Genomic DNA, 19,827 nt, shown 5'->3' with positions numbered 1-19,827 from the left:
GAGCATGAGAAAGCCACCCAACCATCCCACAAGGGCAATCTCTTCATGGTGCAGGGTGAAGGTGACCCCCTGCTACTCTGAAGATAGGTCATTCCCAAAGCCCAACAGAAAGAAGTTGGCTGTGGTCAGGGGTCTGGATGGACCACGCCATGTTGATGGCATGATTACCTATTTAAAAGATGTTCAACTGGCTTTGAGATTCAAACACGATACAACCACCAGACTCCTGCATTTTCTTTTTGAATAGACTTTAATTGACAGCCAAGTGAAAAAAAATGCAGGTTACATTTTTAGTATTATTATCAATACACTGTAAGATTGACATCTACACAGTGATGAATCTAATATCCATACACCTCCTAATTTTAGTTGACAAAGAGCACATCATATATACATATATATTTACACAGTATTTCAAGCAACAGTAAATAATAAACTCCCTCCCTTTAAAAAACAACAACAACACACACACACACCTTTAAACAATGGATTTCCTCACAATAATATATCTTTTTGTTTCCCCCACATACTTTCAGAGTCAAAGATACTTAAGTTACTTAAGAACAGTCTTACCAGTGAAGATCCTGGACCAGCCCCTAGTTTCTCTTAAAGTCATTTTAATTTTTACAACTCGAAGCCACATAGCCAGTGTGGTCTTTACATTCTAAAGAGACCCCAGATGATGAAAATGAATTCTTCCATTTCCTTTGCATGAAAAGGAAAGTACATCTCTGAAGATGTACCTAATTACAGCTAAAAAATAAATCAAAACATTTTTTAAAATCTCTGCTCTTTAAACATTATTTCTTAAGAGCACGGTGCTAATGTTAGCAATGACTAGCTGAACAGGAAGGTTCCTTCAGGTTTCTATGCAGAGGTTCCGGTTAATTCTAATCCTAAAACCTATGAGCTTTACAAGAATTCCTGCCTTCCAGGATTCCGGGTTTGCAGCCTGACCTCTGAAATTCTGGGCGGGACTCGCCCCTGGTGCTTTGCTCTCTGATTTATTTCTTTCTAGGGCTGTTAGTAAATGGGAACCATGACAAAGTTTACATTAGCAGACACACACACCATGCCCTGGCCTATAAATATCCCCTGATGGAAAATGGAACAATTGAAGGAGACGAGGGAGGTAGGGGGACATTAGCAACAATGTATCTTCTAACAGTGGAAAGTTCGGCTGAAACGGCAATGCTCTTTCAACCAGCAAGACATCTCGAGCCACTTTTCAGGCCTGTGAGTTAGCCAAAAGGAGGTGGAGCACAGACTCCTCCCAGCAGACCTGATAGGGTGTGGCCAAACACATGTGCAGTCTTGGAAGTTGGATGACGACCCACCGTCAAATCACTCTGTAGATGAGTGGGGAGGAATTTCGAAATCGGGTTTGGAAGCAGTTTGCACACTGTCCTGCCTGGGATGCCGAGCTGTCCCCCGGTCGGACCCCTCAAAGCGCCAGCTGGAGTTTGGTCATGTTTCTCTGGTGCATGTTGTGATGGCGGACTAATTCGTCTGACCGCGCGAACTTTTTCTGACAACTGTGCCACCGACAGCTGAAGGGCTTTTCACCTGTTGACACAATTGCCAGTTAGAGACGCTTGCAGCAGAGTGACTAGACACAGGTTCAACTATCAAAGGCCCCGAGCTAAATCACCACCAGATACCCGCCCTGGACTCCCCTGGGTCACTCCCTAAGCTAACCAACTGGCAGCCTAGGGTTAGCAAAACCTTTCCAGGGCTTGAAAACCAGAAGCACTATAAACATATTAAAACGGAAAACTTGGCAAATGAGAGAAAAACAACTCATACATTAAGGAGGTTTAGGAAACCTCTGTCTCATCTCTTAGGATACTCTGTGACCTGTGCAAATGTTCTCCTTTTGCTGTCTAGGTAGGACCTAAGCCGCAAGGGTCTGAACCCTGGATACTGTTGATTGATGGCTGCCCTGGACTGCTACCTTCGATACTATTGATTGACAGCTGGTCAGCAATAGATCTGGGATTGAAGCTTTACTCTCTCTATGTAGATGATTTAAAATAAAGCATGGACACCATTTATATCCTATTTGATTATGTTTAATAGAGAGGATGACTCAGAACCTAGCTGCGTTAGAGGGGAGAGTCTAGCAACAACATTGGTTCCTTCAAATGGTGGAGACTGTTCCATTTCAGGAGCCCCCTTTCTCATTAGAGATAATAGCTTCTATGTAATGCCTAACATACAAGCATCACTTTTAGATGTATGTTCATTGCCTTGTATGTTTCTCAAAACAGCCTCACAAAGAAATTTTATCTTCACTCTACTGATTAGGTTGCATGACTGTTGTGGACACATTCAGGCAGGGTTCAAACCCAGGCATATCTAATCCTGAAGCCTACATTCATCCCTGTGCCTTCCCCCTGTCCACCCCAGGACTTGCTAAGCCCTGTGCCACCTGGAGGATCTTCCTGGGGTGTTGAGAGTCCCACTGAGAAATGTCCCAAGAGATGTGGTGCTTGGGGGTTAGACTGGGTAACTGATCAATGGCATCAAGTGGTTTGTTGGTGGCACAGGTTTGCAGGCAATGAGTTGTGCTGGGGCAATCTCCAGACTATTACCACGGAACTAAAAGACAATTTGCCAAGAAGACCCAAAGAAGGAGAACAAGACGGGGGCCCAGGTGCTCTGACGGTATCTGAAGGTACGAGCTGTCTGTGTTGGGGACCGGAAGCTCCCCCAGAAACTTGCAAGGCCTTCTGGCCTCCTACTCAGCGTCCATCTGCTTTTCCTGCTCTGGTTCCTGCCTGCCACCCCCACCTTCTCATGGGCACTTTTTAACTCTTTCTCATACTGGTTCCCTCAGTGACACCAGCTTGGCTATTCTGGCCCTCTCTCCTCAGTTCCCTGGTTTTTGAGCATGACTATTTGAACACGTGTTCTTTATCCAGGAGAAAGAACAATAGGGATGAGGTGAGGCAGAACAGTCACCACTGACGTTGCTATCCAGTTGCTAGTGGCTCTGGGCAAATCATTTCATCGCTATCCATCATAGACTCAGCTGTTAAATGAAGGTTAAAAGCACCTACCCTACTCTTCTTCCAAGCTGCTATAAAGATGATGTGCTAACCTATAACATGGCTCTGCTTCCTAAGGAAGCACAGGAGTCACAAGGGCAGAGCTATTGTCACTGGGAATCTCAGCAGCTTGTGGCCAAGCAGTGTTTCAGCAGCCAGTGGCTATGTCCATGGCCCGTTCTCCTTTCTGTGCTAGTATAAAGGAGATACATCCATGAGTTCCTGTTAATCTAGCAAAAACCTAGACTTCTCATGGAACTTTAAGTAAGCCAAGAATGCGGGCTCTAATCAGGGCTGTGAAACGTGAGCTCTCAGGAGAACGGAGGATCTCGAATTTCTGATCATGCTGCGGGTTGACTGTTCTATCAGTGAGTGATACAGCAAATTGGCATGATGGGGACCAACGTATCTCCCTGCCTTTGCTCTGACCCCTGGACACTCTCTTCCCATCTCTTTCCTACTCAGCGCTCTCCCACCCTTTCTCTGGAAAATGTCATCATTTACCATGTCGGGGTAGCTAGACACTCCCATTCAGCTCTAGAATTTTTACATGACTCTCATTACACTTTCACTCAACAGTAGCTTAAAAAAAAATAATGAAGAATAAATGTGAAGAAAAGTTTACGCACTTGTTTTACCTGTATGAGTCCTGGTGTGCGTCTTCAGGTGGTCGGACCGGGAAAACTTGCGCTGACAAGTTTTACACTGGAATGGTTTCACACCTAAACGGACAGAGAAGGTCTAGCCTCGGCCCTAACAATGCGAGGCACTGTGACACACATAAAGCCGGCTTTCTGGCAGCTGGAGAAGCCTGGCATATCCATCCCATTGTCCAGGTCTGTGTCTACCTGGACCTCACATTTCCTTGAGCCCCAGGCCCAGCAGAAGCCACCTGGTTCTGTGCAGCAACCTCCAGGTGCTGCTCCTCACTTGGGAACCCCAAACATCTGGCTCTCACAGGCAGGCAAGTGTCATAGACTGAGGAAAGTGGACCACTGTACACTGGCTTCTCTCCATCGCCCTAGCTCCTAACTGAACCTCAGCGGGTCACCAGCCTGCTGTGGGATCTCCCTTGTTCTGTGTTCTCATGAGAAAAGTGAGTCATTTCCTTTATTTTCGCTTTTTCCTTTGTAAGGAAAGACTTATTTTTTTTATTGTTCATGTGATGTGTGTGTCTGTGTGAGTGTATGTCATGTGTCGCAGTGCCCTTGAAGTCCAGAAGACAACATCAGATTCCCCGGAGCTATGGTTACAGAGGTTACAGACACTGCCTGATATGGAAGCTGGGGACTGAACCCAAGTCCTCTTGAATAAGTGTTCTCAACTGCCAAGCCACCATCTCCACATGAGGAGAAGAAAGTTGGAAGAATTAAATGGATATATAGATCACTCTCTTATCCGTGTTCAAGAGAAGACGGCTACAAAGTCAGCTCTAACCCAACAGCCTGTGGGTGCTGGCAATGAGAAGTTAACCCACAAACCTGTGTGTCTCCTTTGGTGTCTTTTGAGCTGGTCAGAGCGAGAAAACCTTCTCTCACAATCCTTGAAGTCACACTGGTATGGTTTCTCACCTTAGGGAAGACACATATTGTTTCTGAGTACAACGCTGGAAATTCGACCCCATCACTGGCAAACCCTCCTGAACGCAGATGAAGGATCCCCAGATGCCCAAGTGCTTCCGGAGAGCTTGTTAGGGTAGTGCTGTAGACTTCCAGGAAGGTAAGAACCCCACCTACACACACGCCCATGGACAACAGGAGGAGAGAATAAGGAAGCTCCAGGACTTAGGGTGTTGGGTGTGGCACAGTCCCCTTGCTGTGAAATGGAGCCAGTAATCTGACAATTGCAAAGGGTTCATGAACAGATTAGACCAGACCGTGTGGAGAGGGAAGACTGGTGCCTAGCACGGAGGCAATGCTCAGAAAATACATATATTAGCAGCGACTATTTAAAGAAGTAAAAAAGAAAAGAAAAGAAAAAGAAAGAAAAAAAGTTAAGATAGAATTTGGGGTAGATGAGCCTTGGGGCTGGCCTCATGGATTAAGTGTTCCATGTTTTACAGCCTGAATAGCTGGTGTTCTCTGCTTCTGACTTCTTGTTCTTGGGTCCAACATAAATGACTCCATGCTGGAGAGACAACTCAATTAAGCCAGGAGCCGAAGCATTTAGCAAGATTGTTCTTCTTTCATCTGAAAGGAGTCAGCAGAAGGATTGTGCAATCCCCTGTAGCCAAAGGAAAACTTCAGCCAAATGCTGAGAAGAGCCCCCCTGGAGTGCACTGAGCTTCTACAAGGGTCCCCACCTCCTGGAATTCTGAGTCACTGAATTCTGGGATAGAGAGCAAGCTACTCGGAGGTCAGTAAAGTCTGTCCTTTGATGGGCAGCTCTAAGCCGCCTTTTCTGCTCAGGACCGCTGATGCTTCCCCTGGCCTTTCTGTGTGTCTCCTGTAACTGACCTCACCACTCCTGAGCCCTCCTAACTCAACACCCTTCACCTTAATGTCTCCATCCCTACCCATCAAAGCATTCGCCCTCACAAACGCCACTTGCTCTGCAATGCTATCTTATGAAACACCCCCACAGCTCATGCATTTCGCCCCTTGGTCAGAAGCTCACAGTGCCATTTTGAGAGATGGTGGGACCTTTAGAAAGAGAAGCCTTACAGGAAAAAGTGGGTGTGGCCCCTGAGGCTTAGAACCTGGCACACTTCCGGCTCCTCGGTCCTGTCTCCCTCTGTTTCTTGGTCCAGAGATGTGAACAAGCAGTCCCATTCTTCTATCGTCAAAGCCAAAGATGTTCCCACCGCTGTACCGTCCCTGCTGTAATAAACTGTGCCCTCAAACTGGGAGCCAAACGAATCTGCTTGTCAGGTGACAGTGACCGTGGGACAGCCTGCTTGGAGATTCAATGGCCTTCTTCATATCACAGAATTAATTCTAGAACCTCTAAGTGTGCATTTGGACCTCCCATTCAGAGTCTATAGTAACTTTGTCCATCAATCTCTGGGCCATCTGATTGTACTATCCCTGGCTTATCTTCCCTGCTAAGATGCCAATAGTCCCTCAGAAAGAACACTAACTTTTTTTAAATTTAGGCTCAGAAACAGAGAGAGAGGCCTATGCTACAACTCCTGTAGTAGAATTTGATCCCATTTCCTCTAGGCCTAAGAATTGTACAGTGTAGGCATTACCAGCTTCATTGTCCTACAAGGTGTGAGGAGTAAAGGATTGTGGAGCAATCGGCCCAAGGTCTCACCAGTTGGTGGGTGAATGCAACGCTCAAACATGGGGCCACTTTTCTCCCACGGCGACTGCTTTACACCACCCTGTTCCACTTCCCTGCAGATGGCTTACTTGCTATGGTGGGAACGAGCATGCAAACCATCCTGCAGCCTTGGCCGGTTGCTATGGCCTGACCTATGATGGTGCCAGCCTTCCATCCCACAAGTCACCTGTGTCCTTAGCAGTGTGAGAGTCCAGGATGGGAGCTCATGCGCCACCACTGCTTGAGTCTGGGCAGTGGACACACTTACCAGTGTGCTTGCGGCTGTGCATCTGTAAGTGGGACAGCTTAAAATATCTCTTGTTGCAGCCTGGGTAAGCACACATGAAAGGGCGTTTCTCACTGGTCTCCGAAGCTGACCGGACGAGAGTTGGGGCCACTCCAGACACACGTCGCACATCCTGCAGGCAAAATGTAAGACATGTGGAGACCTCGTACCACATGTGAGCATTCATGCCAGTGCCATAGGAAACTGAGCACTGAAATATACCAAAGGAGGAGAAGGTAGGTATGATATGAGACCAAAAAATATTTGCCTCCATCCTCTAGTTCCTGTGGCAGACATCACTAATGGATGATAGATTAGGAAATTCTATGATGCAGTGTTCTGATGGTATTACTGTTTAGCACCGGAACTTTGATTTGAAATGAAGTCTCTTTGGGGTCCCTGGTACAGACCTCTAGAGAAGAAACATTAGTGTCTGGAAAAGCTCCCAATCCATCTCTCACTTGGGACAGCGAGATCTAGAATCCCAGAGTCCCAGACTGCATGTATGCCCTCCCAGATGCAGGCTCGGCCATGTAATTATGGCCTCAGTAAGAAAATGGATGAGAAAGTTGTTAGTAGTGAAAGACATGAGACACTGAGGAGACCCAACCTGACTGGAGCTTTACAAGTAAATAGATGATACACCAGTCTCTGGGTCTGGGGCCTCTAAATCCATCAGAATCCTGTAGCATAATCAGCGTGTTCTTTAGCAGTGACACAGGCAAGCACCGGAAGCCATCTGCCTTCTGTGCCCTTTGCCTGTCCTTCCCACAACACCGACTGGTCCCTGCCTTCTAGCTGGGGAGGCAAATCTCCTCTCTTGCCCTCAAGCTCAGCGATTCCTGGATAGCAGGAGTGATTCTTCCTTGTCCAATTTCAGCTGTGCCATCAGGAACAAAGAGATGGATTGCTGGCATAGGAGCACCCCTGTGCTGGTGTAAAGACCTGCAACAACCACTAAGCCAGAGGCTCGCAACCTTCCTAATGCTGCAACCCTTAAACACAGTTCCTCATGCTGTGGTTACCCCCAACTATAAAATTATTTCATTGCTACTTCATAACTATAATTTTGCTGCTGTTATGATTCATATTGTAAATACCTGATACATTAACTCTAAGAATCACGCCCCACAGATTGAGAACCACTGCTCTGAGCTCAACAACTTCCTCTCCCGTGTGTTTTCTAATCTACACACACTCACACTCTTGTCCCTAATTCACTCGCCTTGCCTTGCCCTGAGAAAAAGTTCTGTAGCATCGTACTGTAAATACGGTATTGGAATGCCATAGTATGTCAACCGTTTGTTTTTCTCCCGGGGTATGCGAGTAAGTGGTGGTATACAAGGAAATGGCAGGCTGTGGTTTGTTTGGTGTAATCTAGAAGAAAAAAAGTAGGGAAATAACATCTATAGGGAGCGGAGTCTACTAAAGGCCCTGAGAGTGGCTCTGATAACTGAATCTGGTGGGAAGGAAGGCACATTAACCTCTTCCGTCTCTTCTCACCCTAGACGAAGACTATGTAGGCCTTAGACTGAAGAGCAGCTGGTACTGTCAGGCTGCGGTCTGGCAAAGGACGCCGATGATGTCTACTGCGAGATGCTCAGATGGAACTCTGTGACAACCCCACCTTTCTGTGGCTTCTTCTTTCTCACCATGGAAAGGCTGGGATGCCAGAGCACACTGGCTTCCATGAAGTGGAGCTCCTTGTCCATGTCACACGGGGACTGGCCCTCATGCAGCTTTTTTTCAGGGTTTTAACTTCCCTTGGAAGGATACACTAGCTGTTTCTCTTGTGGCAGTCCCTAGACAGGTTTGTAGATCACAAATGTGAATTCTTGATAACTGGGCTCTAACTATCCAAAAGAAGCTGGGATGGGGGTGGGATCTCCCCTGAATAACCTACATCCTCTGCTCACCCTGAGTCCTTTCCCTCCTGTTTCTTCTAATAAACAATACTATTAAATTTCCACTAATAAACAATATTAATAAGCAAAATAAATATTGTGGAGCTCAATAAAATGTATATTACACATATCAGCACCCACTTACTAGCTATGTGGTTTTAGACAAACCCCTTGTCTTCCCTCTTCAGTTTCCCCAACTATAATGTGTCTACCTCTTAGGAGTGCAGCGGGGACCACATCAGAGAACAAAGGATGTGCAAGGGAATCTGAAATCATCTTGCTAAGTCAAAGAAGCTAGCCTGAAAATGCAATGGCATATACAACACTCTGAGAAAGGGGCAGTGATGGTTGGGGAGAGAGAGGGACTGGGAATGGCATGATGCACACAGTGGTGGAATGTGAGCAGTTTTGAGACATTAAACTGTTCCATATGATGATAATAACAATAACATAATAAGTGGCATTATGTGCATATCAAAACCCATAGGACTATACAACAAAACAGTTCAGTTACCAATAACACGCCTACACCCACTGTAACAAGAGTAGCCTACCAGAGTACCTTCTGTAACAAGAGTAGCCTACCAGAGTACCTTCTGTAACAAGAGTAGCCTACCAGAGTACCTTCTGTAACAAGAGTAGCCTACCAGAGTACCTTCTGTAACAAGAGTAGCTACCAGAGTACCTTCTGTAACAAGAGTAGCCTACCAGAGTACCTTCTGTAACAAGAGTAGCCTACCAGAGTACCTTCTGTAACAAGAGTAGCCTACCAGAGTACCTTCTGTAACAAGAGTAGCCTATCAGAGTACCTTCTGTAACAAGAGTAGTCTACCAGAGTACCTTCTGTGAAGGTCATAGCAGGAGGACACTGGAGCACTATGATTTCTGTGCATATGTTGTACAAACCTAAAAGCTAGATAAAGTTGATGTTTTAAAGTCTGTGTCTAAATCTCACTTCATAGAACATGTCCAGCCATAAGCGGTACTGTTGTTGATGCTAGTATCAACACTTGGAAGGTTGTCTACCTTGGAGCACCTTACAACACAGATCAAATCTTAGAAATCAAGGGTCCTGGTCACTAATTCAAATGCAAATGATCCACATGCAAGAAATGGATCGCCCACTCTGGAGAAGCAGAACGAATAATAAAGGAGGAAAGGATGGAAGTCTGCAGGAAGTATCTTGGTTGCAGTCATGCAAGGAAGCATTTCTGCAAGGGCAGAGGGAGGGAGTCCCTTGGTAGCCCAGTGGAAAAGGTGCATCTCTGATGGTAAACACTTGCCAGGGCCAGGTGGTCCATCTGCCGAGGCTGCAAGGCAGGTGAGCAGAAGAAGAGGGAGGAAAGGTGGCCTTTGGTTGGGCATCCTACCTGAATGCCTCGGAAGACTCCATGGGTGTGTATTCGATACTGGGCACCACAGAGGATGGGGGTTGTGTGATTCTCACTCTCGTACCCTGTGCCGTGGCTGCAAACAAAAAGATTGAAGTTGGTTCAGGGCCACCTTTTGGAAAGGCTGTGTCTTACCTTCTTCTATGAGGTCACTCTGGAACAGAGCTCTGTGAAAGCAGAGGCCACTCCTTTGAAGCGTCACCACCTTGCAGCCAACTCCTCCCCGAATTCCCCCCCAGAGGCAAACTGTCTAGGTCTGTGCTTCATTCAGACAAGCCAAGGAAAGTCACAGTGGCAGGAGCTCATCCCGGCAGCTTGTTTACTGCAGGCCAGCAGTGCAGTATCTCAGGAATGAGCAGAATGCCTCGGGGCTTCATGTGAAGCGCACTGGGGTTTTGTCAGCACCTCATGACTCAGTCCTTACCAGATAGCACCAAGAAAAGTGATGACATTTACAAGAAGAGATGTCACGTCCTCAGAAGGGGGTGGGGCGTGCACGTCTGTGGCTCCACTCAGTCCGCTGATGGGTTTTTCAGATCAAGTTAAGTGTGTGTGTGTGTGTGTGTGTGTGTTGTGTGTTCCTGTGTGTGCAGTTGCATGTGCATTGTGTGTGAATGTGCTTTTAGAGAACCTGAATAGACATATTGTATCTTCCTTGGTCTCTCTTCAACTTATTTTTTGAGAGAGGGTCTCTCACTGAACCAAGAGTCCCCCAGTTCAGCTAGGCTGACTGCACAGCGATCCCCAGGTATCCCCCTGTTTCCACTTCCCCGGCGCCGAGACTGCAAGCACACCTGGATTTTTTACATGGGTTCTGGGGAATTGACCTGAGGTCCTCATGTTTGCATGACAACCACTTCACTGACTGAGCCATCTTCCCACCCCCAACTTAACTCTTTGTGGCCATCAATGAGTGCCGGACAATTGTCCTTCATTCTGGGATGACCCACCTCCTAGGAAAGGCATTGCTTGGTGTAACTCGGGACCACAAGTAAGGCCTGGGGAATGTGGAGCCTCAAAAGGAACAACCTGCAAAGCCAGAATGTTCTGCTCTGAAAAGAGTCTCTCCTTCAGGTACAGTCCTGGGATCGTTTCTACAGAGATTTTATTTCCAGTCCAGCCAGCATAGAAACTCTCGCCCACACTGACAATATATCAGAATTATATTGAGAGTCACTGTGGGCTTGGGGATGAATCAGTTTCTGTGCTTTCATCTCTGTGAAAGGAAGCAGCTTCTTCAAAAATACCTAGAAGCCACACAAAAACATTAGCTAAAAAGTGGTCATATTACTCAGAAACCCTGGGTGTATTCCTAAAACAAGTAAAAGCAGATATTTAAAAAAAAAATGGTTGTGTATACTGTCCTCTAGAAACATTGTTTATTCTCAAAAGTCGGTAATTAGAATCAACTTGGCAATCGACTTACAGAATAAACAAAGAAGTATATTCACACAGTGGAAGGCTATTTGGCAAAATAGGCATGAAGTATTCATATGCTACTGTGAGTTTAAGAACAAAAGCACAAAAGATCATGTGCTGAAGAATTTGATTTACACAAAATGAGCAGAGTAAGTCAATTGATAGAAAGTAACTTAGTGATTGGTTGCCTGGGACAAATTGAGTTGGGAAAAACATGGGAATGATTACTGAAAATGTCCTAACTAGCTAGGAATGGCCACACAAGTCTGTAACTTTATTAGAAACCATTGTACTATATGCTCTTAGTAGGGTAGCTATATGGTGTGCAAAATCAACAAAACCCTTTGAAATGTTTTATAGCAAGCTGAGCATAGCAGTGCACACCTATAATCCTAGCACTTGGGAGATGGAGGCAGAGGGTCAGCTGAGACTACGTGAGACCTTTTCTCAAACAAACACACAAAGTAATAACCACAATAAACTTTGTGGTGGCATTGTTAAAGGCCTCCAAGTAAAATTAACTGTCAGGCTAAGACCCTCTGCCTCTGCTACTCTGGCATCATGGATATCAGAACGTAGAAAGGTGATGAGACCCTGCCCCTCTGCCTCGGCATAACGGAGACCAGGGTATAGACAGGTGACCTAGTCCATTAGCCCACTCTTATGGATTTAGGGAAGGCCTGACTGACTCATCCCTAACTCCCCAGAGGAAAGAATTCCTGGAAGAGAGAAGTGTTTGCCAGGAAGGCTGTAGCGTCCACACTGTCCAGGTCCACGGCAGCTGTAGGGTTTCACATTAAGTTCTGGCTCACACATTTTAGAAAGAAGGGTCTGTCTTCTTTGGACAGTTTGGGGAGGGAGGTGACTGTTCTGTTCCCCTAGCCTACTACACCATGTCTGTATATCTCATGATGACTGTTTCATTTGGTGTCAGTTGGCTGAAATTCCCCCTTACTGCTGCCTTCTGGTAAGCCATAGAGGGTGTGTTATTACGTCACAGCCATTTCTGTGTATCTCCTCCGCTCAACACTAAACTGGACCCTTGAGGACGGAGTCTGCTCTCCTTTCTGCATGTTGTATCCTTAGTAATCAGAGTAAGCACAGAGCCCATAAACATCCCCAGTATGACCTGAGTCTAAATCCCCTTCCACATGCTAATCTTACGGTTCTTAAGCATAGTCTTCCAGGCTGCAGGCTGTGTCGGCCATAACAGGGTGAAACGGGGTCTAAAGAGTTTAGAATTAGGACTATAACATGAATGCAAGAGGCTAGAGAAGTGGGCCTCATCTGAAGGGATTCCATCTAAATAACTCAGAATCAATACTTTAGTCAAGCATGTATCACTGAGGCTGTGGGCCACAGTCCAGCAGGGCTCACGCCTTGGGCTTGGGTTGCTCACTTTAGTGTGGACGTAACTGCTTCTAGCAGGACTGAGAATGAATAGCCCCACTGCGCTCCAGCCACGGTGCTCTTTCCCAGTCTAATAAAATCTCCAACTCGCAAATTCCATCCCTAACTACCATGAACTGAGGAAGGGATCCATGGCCTGAGCTTAAAGATATCTTTGTTTTAGGTAGGAATCGTATTTTAAATTCTATCCGACTCATCCCAGAGAGTCATGCCCAGCTGCTGAAATCTTTCAGACTCTGGATTTGGCTTCCAAAACATTTGTTTTCTATCCCCAATCTCATATCATCTCTACATCTGAAAAGCATCTCTCCAGGGCTGAGGTAAGAGCTCAGTCAGCAAAGCATATGCCATGCAAGCAGGAGAAACAGTTCAATCCCCAGAAGTCATGTAAAAATCAAGCATGGTGATATGTGCTTGGAAGACCAGCCTGGGGAGGTAGGGACAGCTGGATCTCTGGAGCTCACTGACCAGCCAGTCTGAACTAATCAGCAAACTCCAAGCCGATGAAGAGACCCTGTCTCAAAAAATCAACATAGATGATTCTCCAGGAACCACTTTGATGTCCTCTGGTCTCCGTGAGCATACACATGCACCCCAAATGCATATTCATAGACACGTATGCACACAAGAGGTGCTGATGCATGGTATATGTTATATAATACATGTCAACTATTTTTCAGGGATATTGAGGTGATGGGACTCCAGAAGATCTCTCTGTGGTACAATTTGAAGGAAGCTATTATAGAAAAGTATCACACATGTGAATAGGATACAGTCTGTCGGGGCAGAAGTTACCCTGCGACAGAAAGGCTCATGAAGACGATGGGGGTCAATGCAACCACAAAGTGTGAAAACCCACCTGCTGGCTTAGATGAAGCCAAGTTTTATACCAGGATAACTCTCCTTACCTCAGCCCATGACTCTGCTGTGGGTAAAGCAAACCAAATCAGTGTGAGAGTAGACCTCACAAAGGCCTGGAGCTACAAAGCCTGCCAAGAATGGCAAGAAGTGTTAAGAGTCGTGGTGAAGATTTCCTAGAGGAAGGTTGCACATTCCAGAAAGAAGAATCCCAAACAACCTGGAGACAGAAGGTGTTATTACAGAGCTGAGACGAGGGAGCGGGTTCTAGCACAGAGTATGGGCCCCAGCATGGCAATTAACCAAGGGGCCCCTTCTTCAAGCTGGAAATGAACACAAAGCTTCCCTAACACCCAACCCAGATAACGAGGGAAAGGAAAGGGAAATGTACATATAGTGCAGTACATGAGCCAAGCATGAGCAAACCTGGCCTTCCTCAGGCTAAGAAAGTGTTGCTTTATAAAACACTGTTCCTATTTTTTGCCACCTCTTAATCTGCCTGTTAAAAATAAGATATTTGACTCAACTGAATGACAGAGGAAAAGAGTCCAGTGATCACGGCTCATATCACCAGGGAGGCCACAGGGATTTGCAGTAAGATGGGATAGGCATCTATGGGTCTGGTGGGAAGAAAGCTGGTAGGTTTGATACAGGCAGGTGAAGGTAGGAAAGAAGAAACTTGGGTGATGTCATTACTTTTCCAAGGCTGAAAGAATACACTCTGCTCTAGAAGTCACTCACTAGGTTGACAAGGACATTTTAGATCATCTTTGGCATTATTGCCCAAACCAACGATAAACCATCTATCTATAAGGCATTTACCCCCCTCTATCATGCCCACAGAAGTTCTAAAAGAACTATCAAAATAGCTCTTTGTAATACAGATTCACCATATCAATTACCTTCAACTCTCAGAATGATAATTCTACCACAAAAAAAAAAAAAGGAGCAGACTTGGCTTTGGGTCTTGTATATGACTGAGTAACTTTGGTTCTTACTGGTCCGTTTTTCTTCCTCAAATTCTCTGAAAGATCCAGCTTGGTAATCTCCCTTACTGCTCCAGGTGTCCAGAACACAATGGCTTTTTCCCACTTGAAATTCAAGGCGCTCACCTATCTTAGCTTTTTCTCCATCTCTTTTAGGCTCTGAGTTTGCAGAGTATTGGACAAGAGGGGAATTGTTTGATGACAAAATGTGGGCTTGCTTCTATTTTGCTTAAAGCAAAGACACAAACTCAAATATTCATAAAGGGTCCAAGAAAATTGGTAGAAGAAAACTATGAAGACCCTGAGGAACCAATGACACCCCAGCAGAGAGGGACCTCAGCCATACGGCCTGTGTCACATCTCTCCTGGCTCACCACTCGCCCCATGAACCCCATGCTGGCATCTCTCCCCATCCTTGAGACTTTTCCTTGATTTTATAAATTTTGCATTCTTACAAATAAATTCACTTTTAAAACCTATGTCTGACCTAAGAGCTACCAATCTGCATCCTCTATTTCCAAGGCTGAGTAGCGAAGCATAAATTATCAACCAAAAATTTCCCATTTTGATTCTGCTGTTTTCTCCTGAATGTCAATTAAATAAAAGTGGAGATGTGCCTGATGCTTTGAAAACTAGGCACCAGGCTCCTTCAACCCCTGAAAACTTGAAAGAATGTGTGGGCTTTTTTCTTTCAGCGACTCTGAGAGGGGAGTTTCCTCCCTTGTCTTTTTCTGTTTCTGGTACCTGCGCATGTGTCTTGGTCCCTTTTTTGCACACTGTACCCTCTCTCTCTGCCTCCTGCTGTTCTTCTGTTCTCATAGCAACACTGGTGCTTGCATGGAGACAACCGAACCCACCCAGACAGTCCAGGAGCAACCCACCATTGCCAACTCAATACCTTAGCAGAATCACTACAACTGTGGCCACATAAGGTGACATGCACAGCTTCAGAAACTAGAATCTGGGTATCTCTAGGTATTTAGCCTATCACACCGAGGGAACTAGTGTGTTCCAGTTCTTACAGATACAGTTAAAAAGTTAAATTGATCTGGATTATACATCTCCAGATTCCTCTGTGAACACACTGTTCTTGAATCTGAAAGTCTAAGTCCCAAGCCCACTTATAACATTCCCCGCCCCCGTGGCTAGTGAGTCATCTCACTGTTTCTGTATCCAAGATTCAGCATTTGCAGGATGAAGCTAATAACCTATTTTTCAGTTTCGTTTGAAGATTAAAGGGATGAACCATTCAGGAAGCAAAAGTTAAGTATCACTGAGTAACCATATCCCAACAATATCCAGGAGTTCGGTGTTTGTCAACACTCGGTGACCCACACTCATAAAAAAAAATATTTACTCCATATGCGGTTCATATGCGTCTGGTGATGGAGATTGATAAAATTTGTATTTTTGATCTTGAGTACAACCCTGGAAACCATTAAAGATGCCTTTAAGGGTTTTAAACCCATCACCTTACTCCACGGACTTAGTCTCCCTGGCCCCTGTTCCTTGAAAAGTGGAAATAACAACGCCAGCCCTATATGGCCGCTGGAAACCCAACCCAGATCAGGAAAGCATTGTGCAACACTTGGAACAGAACAAACATTAAATAAATGTTCACTGTTGCTTTCATAGTTACCACTGTCATTGCATTACAAAATATTCTGAGGTTTAAGGAGAAGTTGAGTTATGTGTCCAAAGTCAGGGAAGGGCAATGGCAGAGCTGAGGTCTGAGTCCAGCCCAGTGCATGTCTGTTCTCTTTACAACTAACAGAACAATTTTGTGGTACAAATCCATCTTGTATCATCATGACACTTGAATGACCTCCAGCTCTTTCCTCCATGGTCTGGATCAAATAGGCCATGTTGATATTCTACAGCATAGCCAGGGAAAAGGGGAAGGAAAGGGAATGGGTGCAACAAGTTGAGTTGAGCACACTGCCGCTTCTGCTGTGAGACCGTATTTAGCTGGGTGTTTTTATACCCATAGGGGTAGAGAGGCGGATCAGTCAGTAAAATGCTTGCTGCAGAAGCATGAAGATCTGACCTTAGCTCTCCAGCACTGATGCACAAATAAATAAATATGTAAAGCCAGCATGCCAAAGTGTACCTGCAATCCCAGCCCTTAGGGAGGTAGAGGCAGGAGGATTCCTGGAACTCGCTGACAGCCAGCCTAGCTGAATCAGAGAGCTCCAGGTTCAGTAGAAAGCCTGTCTTAAAAGGTAAGTGGGTAGTGATTGAGGAAGATGAATGGTGTTGGATTCTGACCTATAAACACACACACACACACACACACACACACACACACACACACGTAGGAGGAGGAGGTACAGAGAGAAAACATGCAATGCTAATTGCTGCAAGTGTCCTACTTACAGGGGATGAGCAGTCCAAACTGCACAAGTCTTACAAAACCAATCTTTTTTTCTTTCCTTCTACCCACACAGAAGCGGTTACCAGCAGAGCACGTGCCTGGTGCCTTCATCCCCTGCAGCAGCTTTCACAGGCATAAAGTGTGCACCGAGACAGTCTGCTTTTCTACACAGCCTTAGAGCGCATCAACTTGTTTCCTCGGAAAGCTGCAGAAAGAGGAAAGTGTCCTTCACAGAACACAAATTATAAACCCTCTTCTTTCTAAAACTGTCTGCACTGGGGTCTGGCTGAGGAAAGAGAACATTTGAAAAGAAGCTTCTTTAGAAATGATTAATTCTGATATTCTACAGGCACGGGAAGATTAATAAAAAGGAACTGAGCTTTTACAGACGAAGAAAACCAGAGCTTCCCTGAAATCCCTTATCAACAGAAGTTTTAAAAAAATAGAGAAAGAAAAAAGAAAAAAAAAGAAAGAGCTTTTTGAAGGCAATTAGCATTAAATATGAATATTCAACAAGAAAGCATTTTGGCCTGTGGTTTTTCTCCCCCACCTCTAGTTATTGGCCAGGTGTGCAAGACCCTACACTTAGACGCCATCATCACCTTTGTCTTCTCACCTCTACAGAGCTCATGAGAGAAGCGTGCAGACAACCTGGAGCTCTTGTGTATCAGAACATGGAATTTCCTCAGAAGGCTCTCTGCACCCTCCTTCCTCAACACCCAGCACATAACTATGAGATGTACAAGTAAGCGCTTGTCTCCTTTTGGCATTGATAATAAGCTTGGCTACAAGCCCTGGGGCCTATCACCCCTGCATTTAGTGTGCAATTTCACAGATAACAAAAAAGTAAAGGAGCCCCACTAAGAAACTGGACTTCGGTGAAGGTTAAGCACAGAGCCAAGCTGCGTTTTGCATCACTTACCGAATTACCCCTGCCTGAAGATAAAGGGACCCACAAGGAGTCAAGCCTCTAGAGCTCGTTATCTGATTACAGAGATACAGGAGCTCAAGGTCTGAAGCTACAAGTGGTAGAAGCCAGTAGAACTGCCACCAAGCACCTGGCCAGCTATCTCCCACATCAGCGGGGGCTAAGGCTTCAAGAGAGGACAGTCAAAATAAACAGCACAAGCTTCCCAAGGACTGCTCACCACAGAGCACGATGAACCACGACCATCTCAAACTGATCAGTCCTAAGAACATGTCAGGACAAAGGACCTGGGCACCAACCCTGGGAAGTCCTGGAAATCACCACTGAGTGTCCTTAAAAGGACAGAGCAACACCAAGTGAAAAGCCAGCTTCCTTGTAGTCAGAAGAATCTCAAAAGCCACTTTCATGAATGCAGACAAGATCTTACCGGGAAAATGAGGAGACACCTGATTATCCATGATTAGAAATAGTAACAACCTGGCACAGAAGCTTCTAGATCACTGTGAGTACTACTATATTCTCTCTGACTGTGGTCACTGAAAGCAAGGTAAGTAGACTCCACAGTTCTACACGGGTGTTAGGATCAAAGGCATCTAACCACACTCTTCTCGTTTTTTTTTTTTTTGTTTTTTGGATTTTTCGAGACAGGGTTTCTCCGTAGCTTTTGGTTCCTGTCCTGGAACTAGCTCTTGTAGATCAGGCTGGCCTTGAACTCACAGAGATCGGCCTGCCTCTGCCTCCCGAGTGCTGGGATTAAAGGCGTGCGCCACCACTGCCCGACCACACTCTTCTCTTTATGAGATACAGTTCAGTTTTTCTAGTGACTATAACACATTGGTTAATATGCTGGACACACTGGTCAGGATGCAGAGAACCCCCAAACCCGATTGATACATCTATAACACAACCCCTATGCCAAAAGCTCAAGGAACAGCTCGGAAGAAGAGCGGAAAGATTGTAAGAGCCAGAAGACCAAATGTCTAATGCGAAGCAGTGTCTTTTATTATGATAGGGAAACTGCGTATGTGAACTCTCAGTGATAAGATCTCATAGGCGAGAATCCTAACATGACACCAATTGACACTCCAATATGGGTGGGGGGAAATCTCACAAGGCCTCACCCTGAGATGCAAAGGCTACTGGTTATTAATGACTGTTGAGAGCAGGAGAATCAGTGTTATCCAGGAACAAGCCCCTGATAGATGACTCAATCCCAAACAATCAGCTGTAAATACATATGAACACATGAGCAACATTAAGTGAACTCAGCAGTTTGCATGTATAGATGTGTGTATAAAAAAAATTAAAGAATAAGAGGGCATGAATTTGGAAAAGAGGGCGTGGGAGGGTGTGGGTGGATTTGGGTGGAGGAAAGGGAAGGGAAAGCATGTAAATACAGAACACATGCAAAAAATTCAGTGCTGTGCATAGAAAGGGAAGGGTAGAGAGACGGGCCTTCTTTTACTAGACAGCACAGAACATAAAAACCTAAAGGAAAACAACCAAGCTAGTTCAGCTGAATTTACACACACACACACACACACAGAGAAGGGAGCAGGGGAGAGGGAGGGAAGAGTGAGGGAGAGAGAGAGAAAGAAATAGAGAGGGGGGGAGAGAGAGAGAGAGAGAGAGAGAGAGAGAGAGAGAGAGAGCTGTCATCTGATAATTCAAAAGCACAGAATTTCCTCAAAAATAGCCTTAGGAAAGAATCGGCTATTGTTTTAACTTAGAAAGTGTTGATTCATTTCTATTTAAAGATTAAGGAAAGATTTTTTTTTTTGATTTTCAGGAAAGTAATATACTAATTAATTTGTTTACATGTATGCATGCACATAACAGTGACAAGGCCCAAGTATGGAGGTCAGAGGAAAACTGATGGAAGTTGATTCTCTCCCTCTTTCCACCATTTGAGTCCTGGGGATTGAACTTGGGTCCTTGGCAGCAAGCTCTGAGCCAT

General features: G+C 45.4%; 1 protein-coding gene across 4 annotated transcripts in view; it reads right to left on the bottom strand.

The window, feature by feature from the left end:
• Positions 1-254: 254 nt before the first annotated feature.
• Positions 255-19,827, bottom strand: part of Wt1 (WT1 transcription factor) — a 45,796-nt gene continuing 26,223 nt past the window's right edge. For 2 of the 4 annotated variants that reach the window (XM_041679041.1, XM_041679043.1), the window contains exons 5-9: positions 9,875-9,971; positions 6,583-6,733; positions 4,532-4,621; positions 3,680-3,772; positions 255-1,566 (exon numbers count right to left, since the gene is read on the bottom strand). In XM_041679041.1, coding sequence (XP_041534975.1) covers positions 1,445-1,566; positions 3,680-3,772; positions 4,532-4,621; positions 6,583-6,733; positions 9,875-9,971 — 553 coding nt within the window. In that variant the 3' untranslated portion in view covers positions 255-1,444. Of the gene's footprint in view, positions 1,567-3,679; positions 3,773-4,531; positions 4,622-6,582; positions 6,734-9,874; positions 9,972-10,030; positions 10,062-19,827 lie in introns of those variants that run through there. The other 2 variants (XM_041679042.1, XM_041679044.1) reach the window with 2 other exon arrangements.

The sequence above is a fragment of the Microtus oregoni genome, unplaced genomic scaffold (assembly GCF_018167655.1).
Source record: "Microtus oregoni isolate MIOR12 unplaced genomic scaffold, Mior012 000031F_ref0000149, whole genome shotgun sequence".
NCBI lineage: Eukaryota > Metazoa > Chordata > Mammalia > Rodentia > Cricetidae > Microtus > Microtus oregoni.
This window is presented reverse-complemented; position numbering and strand designations above follow the sequence as displayed.